The 10903-nt window shown below is 46.8% G+C and overlaps 1 protein-coding gene across 1 annotated transcript; it reads left to right on the top strand.

Annotated features, from left to right (window-relative positions):
* Positions 1 to 7676: 7676 nt before the first annotated feature.
* On the top strand, positions 7677 to 10698 carry LOC136430665 (early growth response protein 1-like). The gene is made up of 2 exons (XM_066421450.1): positions 7677 to 8111; positions 8602 to 10698. The coding sequence occupies exons 1-2, from the start codon at positions 7859 to 7861 to the stop codon at positions 9726 to 9728; spliced, it is 1380 nt and encodes a 459-aa protein (XP_066277547.1). The 5' UTR covers positions 7677 to 7858; the 3' UTR covers positions 9729 to 10698.
* Positions 10699 to 10903: the final 205 nt, after the last annotated feature.

Below are 10903 nucleotides of genomic sequence, written 5' to 3'. Positions count from 1 at the left end.
TGAATACAGGAATAAAAGACCTGTTGGTCTTGATATCATATTTCGTCGCCTCATTTTTTGTTTAACAAGATTTATGATCTTAAAATCTGAAAATATAGGAATCTTGTTTTTTTTGCCCGCCTTGTTTTTTCTTGCCCTATCTCATTACTTTTGGAGTCTGCGGAGGATGTCATCCACAAAATTTACTTGCTGTGGCCTTACTATAGAAAACTTAGACAAAAGTCTATAACGTCGTTCTGTTGTGTTTTTACAGCTCAGTTGGCAATAAAAACACGTTCAGTGAAATAGAGGGTGAGCAGTTAGCTTGCTTTAAATGCTAGTAAGTAATCAAATTACCATGAAACATTGGGCACAACTAACCACGCCCGCCCTTCACCTCACGGACTGATGCAAGCCAGGTGATCACCAACACTGTCAAGGTCAAGGAAGGTTTGAGAAAGAACAACATTTTCCTTAACAGAGGGAGGGGAGATAACGTTATTTATGTTGTACATAAATCATAAAGCTGATAGCCGTGGCGACTGTTGCAGGGCTTACTTTTACTTGCTGTCTTCTAGCCCAGTATATATATATATATATAAGACAGCAAGTAAAGTTAAGCCCTACAACGGTTGCCACGGCTGAAAACTGCTGTACGTCGAGATTATTTTCAAACCGAACTGTGTGTGTCGGGGAGGGAGGGTGTTGAGTAGGCACTTGAGGTATGCTAGTAGTATATCCATCGTCCGAGCTGGACGAAGAAGCCCTATGTCGGACTTGACACGCATTTGTAGTCGATTAGTTCTTCAATGTCACGTCACTACTCAACGGATCATATTACTGTTGCTTTGCTTAGTATTAGTACTAAGGAGTGTGAACAAAAACATAACTAAAAAGAATTCATATTACACCGCCACAGTGCAGTTTATTTTCGCTTCTATAAAGGTAGGACGGCTCACATAGGACAGTACCTATCTGTCAGGCCTTCCGTTCTGCCCTAAGGCCAGTACTCAAACAATCGACCACTGAATTAGAAATACGACAGCCTCGGGTGCTAGCTATTGTGTAGTTTTTAGGCATGTCCGGTCAGAGTGGGTTGGACACCGCACGTCACGATGGCGTTCCCCTCAACTCAAGGGGGAGCGGAGGATAAAGACCTGCAAATACTCTCCAAATAGAGGTTGGTGGGGAAGACTGTGACCTTTTTATCATATGCCCCGTTTTTTGTCCGTTCTAACCAATGCAACTTGGTGGGGAGAGCGGACAAAAAACGGGGTATACGATAAAAAGGTCACAATCTTCCCCACCAACCTCGGCTTGGAGAGAAAAGGGGGCGTGTATGTTGCCTGACCCAGTCTCCAACAATACTCTCCAAGCAGAGGTTGGGTAGGAGGATATTTTGACCTTCTTCTCTTTCTTACATTTTGGAGGCAGGTCGAAACCGCCACGATTTTGCCCCTGAAAATCTGCTTGGAGATTATCCATCAATCTTGATCAGAAATGTGATTCATTCGAACTCATATGGAAGTGTGTGTCTGTGTGTGTGTGGGGGGGGGGGGGCGCTTACTCGAGTTTAGTCATTATTCAAGGCCTAGGTATCATAAGGCACACACGGGACAGAAATCGATATGAAAAGACAATGAAAAAGGCCTGACGGATAAAGAAAAGACAATAGAAAGAAGAAATAGGAAACGGCGGAAAGAGGGTAGTTACACGGAATGGTATTAAAGTTAATCCGTCCGTTTAGAGCAGGCAAGTACTGGATTAGCACTACAAGACCACTTCATGGCAGTCCCTTGCTGTCAGCTAGTCATAATTGCCTTTTTGCTGATATGATTAGGCATTTCTAAGCTCCTTGTGCTTTAATTAGATACGGCGATTTTAAGCTAAGTGCCCGTTCCGTGGCCGCAAATGATCAGAGAGATTAAGAAAAGATGTCACGTTGGCCCTGTCACCTTCGCCGCACGACAGCTAGGTTCATGTCATGTCAGCAACTGTGACAGAAAAGGCTCCTAAACTGTTGTCATTTTTCGGTTCTGTTAGAGTCTCCCCGAAAGTACGACAAACTAATCGTACGACAAATGTTACAATGATAAAACGCCGAACAAACACTGTTATGTGGAACACTACACGCACCCATGACACCTGTAGCTGACGATCAATCTCCAAGCAGATGTTAGGAGGAAAGATTGTAACCTTTTTTGGCTGCCTCGTTCTTCTGAAAAAAAATTATGTCAGAACCATCCCTCTCGATCCCGGGTGTGATCAATATCTGCTTGGAATGCTAGCTGAGATTCAGATCGACCATCCCCACAATAGTAGATTTAGCGGATATCAACACACACCCCACCCCCATAATGCAGCACATCTGTTCCACTTCCAACTTCATCCAACTTGGCAGACGACAAATCTCATGGTAGTAGCCATGGTAACGTGGAAACAACACAAGGAAGGAAATAGCACTTTGCCGCCTGTCCCCGAGCCCGCTGAATCACGAGCTATTTTCTGTCCTGTAAAGGAAACAGTTGATAACGTCATGGACAAAGCTGTTCCTCTTTGTCCCGATGGGGTCGGACAAAATATCCAAGCAGATGCTGTAATGTAAATCTGCCAGTTGGATACGGTCTTCGCAAACATTAGATCTGCTTGGAGATTTGAATTCGAGTTGCGTGTCAGGAAACTCGTTACAAAACAAGATTTGTGAACATCACAATCTGTGTAGTTCCGTAACTTGGTGCCTTCACGCACATGGCATATGGACAGATCCGTGTGACGACTTTATAGACCTAAACGGATTTGTTTAGGAATTATCTACTTCGTTGTCTATGAGCTGCTGAAGGTACAAAACAATGGGTTTTGTGTGAACTTGAAGTGACGTATTCTGTGTTAAAGGCATCAAGTGACGTATGATAACTGTTACTTGGCGAGCTAACAAGTTAGTTTTCATAGAACGAACGAAAAAATAACCTTGTAAGTTGTTTAGCCAAACAAAATAGGTTTACAATCTCCTTGGCACAACATTAAATGTATGCAAGGTATCAAGTGTTACTGAGTATTGTATCCTGTTATTGGATAGACAACAACTGTACTAGACTAACCCTAAAAACGGTAACGTGAGTCGCAGATGGATTATTCATTGTTAACTCTACTGTTCGGTTTCTTACTCGGTCCAACATCTGCAATGATAACTAACTGTGCCGTCGTGAGAAATGTTACTTTAGGCGATGAGTTTGTTTTGTGTGAGGTGGGAGGGGCTAGTCAATGGCCATTTCACGTTTTGATTGTTAGGCGCCGGTACTCTGGCTGTATTTTGGTCTGCCATGTCAGCGTATTTACTCCCACACGTAAAAGAACCCAACACACTTATCGAGAAGAGTAGGGGTGACCCGGTGTGCTTGGCCAAAAAACGCGAGCTGTAGCGAAGCCGCATTGCACTAGTCTCCAACCAGACCCAATGGATTGCAAAGACCGTATCCAACTGGAAGAAGGAGCTTCCTCTGCCAGTTTGATACGGTCTTTATGCAACCTATAGATCTGCTTGGAGATTAGCATTGCACTACCACTAGCTAGAAAAAGCACCATGCTTCACCTTGAAACGAACGAACGAACCAGACGCTATATTGTATGGCCCGGACTGCTGAACATCGAGTTGTTATCAGGGAGTCTTTATCAAGACCTTTATGGCTGTGTGAACAACCTCTGGCCATGGGCTGTGCTTTAGTGAGCTAGTTCTCAGAGGGAATCAAACAATCCGATTTGCCTTATGCCTGTGTACGTACACAAACTCCCGCATATGAGCGGGAGGGCCGCCATCTTTAACCACTCGGAGGCAGGGTCCCCCAGAAAGCCTGAACTTGAGGACGCATCCGTACAATCGTGCAGTGACAATGTCAGGGTTCAAAGATGCCGGTTTATGTTCTTAAATGAATCTTAATTTAAATCTTAATTTGCTGTTACGGTGACCTACACTTGATCCAGTGGGACAGAAAGGTGAAAACGAGAGGTCTTAGATTGATTGTTTGGCCCCTTTATCCCCAGTTTTCCCGCCATGGCCGAGTTGACTCTTGCCACAGTTCAGAGTCAATCTGTTTGTTTGTTCCGAACAAACCGATCCCGTGACCGAAATCGTCCAAAGGTCGACAGCAGAATGCCGCGCCTAGAAAACAGGTCGGGTTTTCTGGCCAACGGTGGAATGAAGAACGCATTTTGGTGGAGAAAAACCGAAGAGTCGCCTGTCCAAACCATATAAACATGCCACCCACCCCCATGATTGTATCGGGGGATTATAGGCCTGCTGCATATGTTGATTCAAGATTACCAGAGTGAGAGTAGTGATCGGGAAAGAGGGTGGGGGGCATGTTGATCATACTGAAGCAATCTAATGCCTACTATAAATACCTAATTTCGCAAGTGTAGAGAGAATGCATGTTGGGATGTCGATGCTTCGAAACTTAGTACGTACAACGCGTATATTCCAATTTTCAAATGTTGTCCTCCTCATCCTGTGGGATGTTATGTTATTTTCTGGGCCCTATAAAGAATTGCCCCGACTTGTTTGTTCCGAACAAACTGAACGTTGGACACACCTCAAAAGGTTAACTAAATATATATAAAACTGTCTGAGGGTCACCGTGTAGGGGCTACATTATTCAGTATACCAAGCTAGACCAAGGAGGTTTGGTTTTTATCCTTGGTTAACTAAGACACAGCAGGTCGACTTCCGTAATACAAATAGATTTGGCACTTGGTAGAAGAAAGAAGGTATATATCTTTCATATGTTATCATAAAATCTATGGTACAAGACATTACTTAGGTACCCGTGTCAGTAGCTTTTACACTAATAGAGATTTTTGCCAATGGAACGTTCAATATTATGTTAATCGACCCAATACTATGTACTATTATAAGATACTCCATGTTCGTCTTCCATGTAAATCGTAACCACGAACTCGAGCTGAAAACTACGGTACCACGCACTAGAGACTAGTAGAGTCATTCTAGTATAATCTAGTATATTTTGGGAGGGGGAGGGTGCTCTCCTCCACTTAATATGTTCCTCAAAAAGCGTGATAAAGAAAAACATCACAGTTGGTACAAGAAGTAGAAGATTCTGAAACGACAGATCAATCGTCTTCTGAATACGAGCTCGCGCATCCCATTTGTTATGGCTAGCAGGCATTTCTGTGAGAGAAACCCCCAACACGTGCCCCTTGAGTCGAGACTGGCCTAACCAACAGACATTCTGCCAGTCGGGGTTCAGTTACATGTCAGCCTTGACGAACTGTTTATCAACCCTCCAGTACGAAACACTGACAGCGTCGTGTTTCTTCCAGACATGTTCAATACGATTTTCTAAGAATTACTTGACTGTATGGAATATGGATGGCATGGCTCGACATGGCCTAGAATCGGGGACACGACACAATATTTCATTATACATATATACATATCCCATACATATACATGAATTCGTAGTATCATACTAGTTCGTTTCTGAATAAAAACCAGTCTACTACTACTACTACTACTGTGTACTGCTTGTACTGGGAAAACGTGTGCCCGTGGTACCGTTATGTCATAGGCAATTGTGGTTAGACGCTGAGTCATTTCACATTATTTGGAGCAGTTGCGGTTGGAGACGAAGTCATTTACGTTATTGGAGAGGCATGGGTCTCCACTTCCCCTACGTAAACACAAAGGAAGTGCGGCCCAAGTTCTCCCCGCCGAATGATGAACTTCCGCACTCGGAAACCAGTCTGAAGGGCTTATCTGTTCTGACATAACAAGACAGTGTTGTGGTGCGGTGACCGTTCCTAATTATCTTTTATCCCGTGAGGTAGATTTTCTATCTCTGGCATTATGACTGCGGTCTTCGGACAAAAAACCAAGCGGAAAGACAGGCGAGAAGCGCCTACAGGCATGTATGAACGTCAGTGTGTGCTGACATCTTGGCACGCGTCCCAGTCAGCGCACCGCCTGCTAACCTCAGTCGGCGGGAATGCGGCTAACCGCCCCAGACAACGCCCCGTCTGAACCGCCACGAGGCCTCGCCACGAGGCCTCGTCCCGAGACACCGCAAATCATTATCATGGCGCATGGACTTTGGTTTTGTGGCTGAAAAATGTATATACACCTCGCTGCATATTGATAATACAAATGCACCCCATACCCATGTACTGTGTGTAATCAGGAAGAAGTGGGGAGGGAGGGGGGTGCACCGGTGATGAGTAGTCGGACAGGTTACAAAATATGATTTGCCCAACTGTTGACCCAGAGTTCCGACCTTTTCCCACGTTTGTTTGTCAACAAAGACCCCCCTCCCCTCCCCATCACCACAAACACCAAACAAAGTCATTTTGAAACGTGTTGTATCGAACATTGCGAACCACAGAGACAGTGTGGGGAAATGACAGAAAAACGGAACCAGGGTGATTACAACCGCATTTTCAATGGTTGAACAAGAACGCTCGTCACTAGCACTGAAGACAGACCACATCATTCAATTGCATGTTCTACACAATATCGTTTAAATAACAGCATCACTTTGAGGAGAATTCAAAGTCTGATACTTAAAGATTGTGATAGCAATATGTTCATTAGAAGCGGTGGAAGTACAGTATTCTAGTACTGTATTAAACGGTGCACGCGCGACGGACAAGTTATACACCCTACCACCAAACGTTTTAGCTCCTTACTGTAACTGTATACACCACTAGGTACCAACACATTGAAAAAAGTAAAGCAGAAGCCGTTCTATGCATGCTAGCGAACGTTTTAATCAGAATAAACATGTACATGTAACGAAACAAAAGTTACAGGGCTTAATACATCGAGGACGGTTACAACGTCTGAAGTAAGTCCATACGTACAATAGTACACATACATACGTAAGTCGGCACGGGCTGCTAAAAGCATATACAACAGCTTCAGTCTCGAAATCCCAACTCCCCAGCACAAAACTATTGCCTGCAGGGCGCCACGTTAAGCCTGAAAACGTCCCCGTGAAATAAAATCGTCCTAGGTTTACTCCCGTCGCATGGAAAATGTTACCACGCACCACAAAATACGAGTAAATAGCACTGTTCTGCATTCGGCTGCCGAAACCCCTTCGTGGGGTCCTCGGGTCAGTTCCGGGCACCCTTCGGTAAAAATCGATGCTTTGCATTATTCCGCGTTTCTCCGTATAAGGGCATTCCCGCGACAGCCGAATTGATCCGAAATTCTTCGGCGGCAGCATCACCAAATATGGTGCGTCGCTGAGCCCCGACGATTTGTGACGTTGCAGCCTCTCCCAGCTCTATGCCCATATTTGGTATGGCTAGGTTCCGGTGCCGACCCCAAGAGACAAAGGGGCCTGTCAAAGTGGCCCGCCTAAAGTCAATAAATAATTGTAGGGTGGTCTGCGAATCAGGTGACCAAATATCAAAAGAAAATGCTTTAAAACTAGATTTTTTCACACAAAAAATGGCTTCTGGTCTCAAGCACTTGTTTTATTTTTGTTCTTCCGCATCGGAAGCTCGCATTGAAGCGTCATCGTCATATACGGCGAGCGCTATCAATTTTCATTGAGCCAATTTGTAATCTTTTATTTATACAGACGTCATCTGACGTCACTAGGACAACACGGAACCGACGGCCTCTGATTGGCCACCGAATTTTCCCGACGTCACACGAATCCAGAATATAAGGAAAACGCCTACCTCCTCGGCTGCACTCAGTCGCCTCTCCGAACGAAGCCGAACATTACTCGTGTATCTCCGCAAACCGCACCGATCACTCACGAGCGCACCCCGAGTTCTACCGCTTCGGCTTGGGGACGACCGAAAACAGCCGGACCAAGCTCCGCTCACAAGCGAACTCCTAGTACTTGCAGAACAGATGTCTCGAATGATGGATGCACTTGACACTTTGTCACAAGTAGCTACGGAGCTGAAGCTATCAGAAGCAGCTACATCGTCTCTGCTCTGTTTCGATACCAGCTTTTTCAATAACCCAGCTCCGCTGCCTGCAAACCTGAGGCCCGAGGACCTGAGCGTTCACACCACGGTGCCGAGCGCCACCAGCTCCGACAGCATCTACACTCAGGGAGAGCCCGCGTCGGAATTTAGCGACCACTCTTCGGATTCGCTCGGTAAGTTCTGTTTTTCATGGCCGCATAATAACTGGCAATGTTTACATCCTCGATGAATATGTCAAACGTGGTTTATGAGTGGTAGGTTGAGTAGGCGTGTGAGCGGGCGCTGGGGAATTACGAAGTTTGTTCAGAACCTCCCAAGATTCGGAGTGTCGGAGAGTGGTAGGTGTGCGTGGAAAAGTTGTTAATTCTCGAAAGCGGAAAAGAAATCGGTTTTATTTTGTGTTGTTGCCACCGTTAAACATGCTCCATGCGACCGGCGCTCGGCTTTATGCCAAGTGGTCCCTATCGATCGTAGTCCCCGCCCCCTATTGCGATTTAGAAATTAAAAAATCAAATTACTTCCATTCATAATTCGCCAATGTGCGTAATTCAGGCCTGACCCGCTGTAGCGCGGGGTAGTGTGGGCGGGCTTTCGCGTGGTCTAGGACTACATTTACACCCAACCACGCATTTCTCTGACATTGTCTCCGCTTCTTCATTGCAGGCAACTTCAACGCAGAGTTCACCATCGCCCCCGTGGCCGACTTCTGCAAACGCGAGGGCGAAGCTTCCTCGTACCCCGACACCAGTAAAGCCGGGAACCGCATCGTGTACCGCGGCAGTTTCACGACGGCGGGAGCTGGCAGCGGAGACACCGCCTGGCAGTGGCCGGCAGAACACACCGCTTCCCTGCTGACCCTGCTCAACACCAACATCCAAAACGCCCTGAGCATGACCCAGCAGAGCCAGCCCGAGCCGCTGCCGCCCGTCTGTACCAGCCCTCTCGCCTCCCAAGCCGAGTCCGTCTCCAGCTCGCACTCACCGTGTCTGACCCCAGAGCCCGACTCCACCACCGCCTACACCACTTGCGAGAACACCTACCTTGCCGACACCAAGACCTACACAGGCGCGCCTATGGACATGAGTGGAACTTGCCTGCCCATCTTCAGCCAGCCCGAGCCCCAGCGCAACCTGCCAATCAACGGTAACGTCAAGTACCAGTGGCCAGTCATCCCGGACTTCCCGTTCCAACAACAGAGCCAGGTGGACAAGGCGACGCCGCCGCCTCAGTATGGGGCTGAGCACATGGTCCTTCAGAGCGGGCCGCTCACAGACTTCGTCACCCTGACACAGAAACTCATCAGTCAGCCCTACAGAATGAGCCCCAGCCCCAACAAGGTGGCGTCGGACACCGTGAACAAGCCCCAGGCTCGCAAATATCCCAACAGAAACAGCAAGACGCCCCCACACGAGCGACCATACGCCTGCCCTGTGGACACCTGTGACCGGCGGTTCTCTCGCTCGGACGAACTGACGCGACACATCAGAATCCATACGGGACAGAAGCCCTTCCAGTGCCGCATCTGTATGCGCAACTTCAGTCGGTCCGACCACCTGACCACACACATCAGAACCCACACGGGCGAAAAGCCGTTTCAGTGTGACACTTGTGGCCGGAAGTTCGCGCGTTCCGACGAGAGGAAGAGACACACCAAGATTCACCTTCGGCAGAAGGGAAAGAAGGACTGCAAGACGCTGGCGTCTTCCTCCGACTCCCCGTCCACCGTGTCTGTCCCTCCGCACTCCAGCTTGCTAACTCTACCGGTCAGCACCGTCACGACGTCGGCCTAGACTCTTACAGAAAACAACAAACCGAAAACTTCGCTACAGACTGAAGAACTAAAAACTGCTCTCATCTCATCCGCGCTGTGTCTGAACTCTTGTCTCTGTGTTCCGAAGGGCTAGTTCTCCTAACCTGTAACGTCTTTTGGGTTCACGGTTCGTTTTACGTTTCCAAGTGGTAATGTTTTCTCCAGACATGTCGGATTGATAACTAGAGATTGACACCTGTAAGCCACAGACCTGAAGACCCGTGTTGCCAAAGAAGGACAGTCGGTAAGAAACGCAACTATGCCAAGTTTCTCGACAAAGCTATAGCTTGCTTATTCTTTCGGTTTTTGAATCTTGTATTTTCTGTTGTACCGTGAGGCACGATTAGACTACCGGTCCGGACAGGTGCCGGGCCTTCATAACGTTGTAAACACTGTACTAGTCGGTATTAAGGTGTGTTGCAAACTATGTCGTCGCTCGCCCTAGACGCAGTACTAAGTACGTTATTGCGTAGAGAATTATGTAGCTTCAGGTAGTGTCGAAAAGACTGGCTTTAACTAAAACTCAAGATGAATACGCTTGTATTGCTGTGCCATGTATGTACGCGAGAGGGGGCGGTGTTTTCTCTGTTTTGATACATCGTGTAGTGTTCTAGTACGCCAGCCCTCCTCAGTATCAGTGTGCCCGTGCAGTGATGTTAGGTTTTCTACACTTTGTGTCAAGTCGTTTGAACGTAGACGCTCCGGAGAAGTGCTTGGAGCAGGACTTGTGGCTCCTCCGAGGCGGCGGGATATTTCCGCAGATAAATGTTTGACTATAGTGTAATGTATCCACAGCTGCCATACTATTTTACTCATCTTTCATGCGCACCAAATGTAAGCATGATATCAAAAATAGGCATGTATCTCAACTCAAGGGAATTTATTCTGAATTACTATATCGACAAAAGAAAAACAATTAAAAAGAAGACATGTTACGGATATTTTCTTGACATCTGTCTCCGACTTGTATTTTTTTCTGTTGAGCTATACCTACGCTTTTCTTACTGATCATAGCATGGAAAGGCCTAGGGCGGGGGAGGTGCGGGGGAAGGGGGTTCGGGGAACCAGAGCTAGGGGGAGAGCCGTTTTACTGGGACGGGGATGATGAATTCAGATAAAATGTGTCAAGAACGCGATGTGGTTTATACTATCACA

The sequence above is a fragment of the Branchiostoma lanceolatum genome, chromosome 3, assembly GCF_035083965.1.
Source record: "Branchiostoma lanceolatum isolate klBraLanc5 chromosome 3, klBraLanc5.hap2, whole genome shotgun sequence".
Lineage (NCBI taxonomy): Eukaryota > Metazoa > Chordata > Leptocardii > Amphioxiformes > Branchiostomatidae > Branchiostoma > Branchiostoma lanceolatum.
The sequence above is the reverse complement of the archived record's forward strand: the minus strand, read 5'-3'. Positions and strand labels throughout refer to the sequence as shown.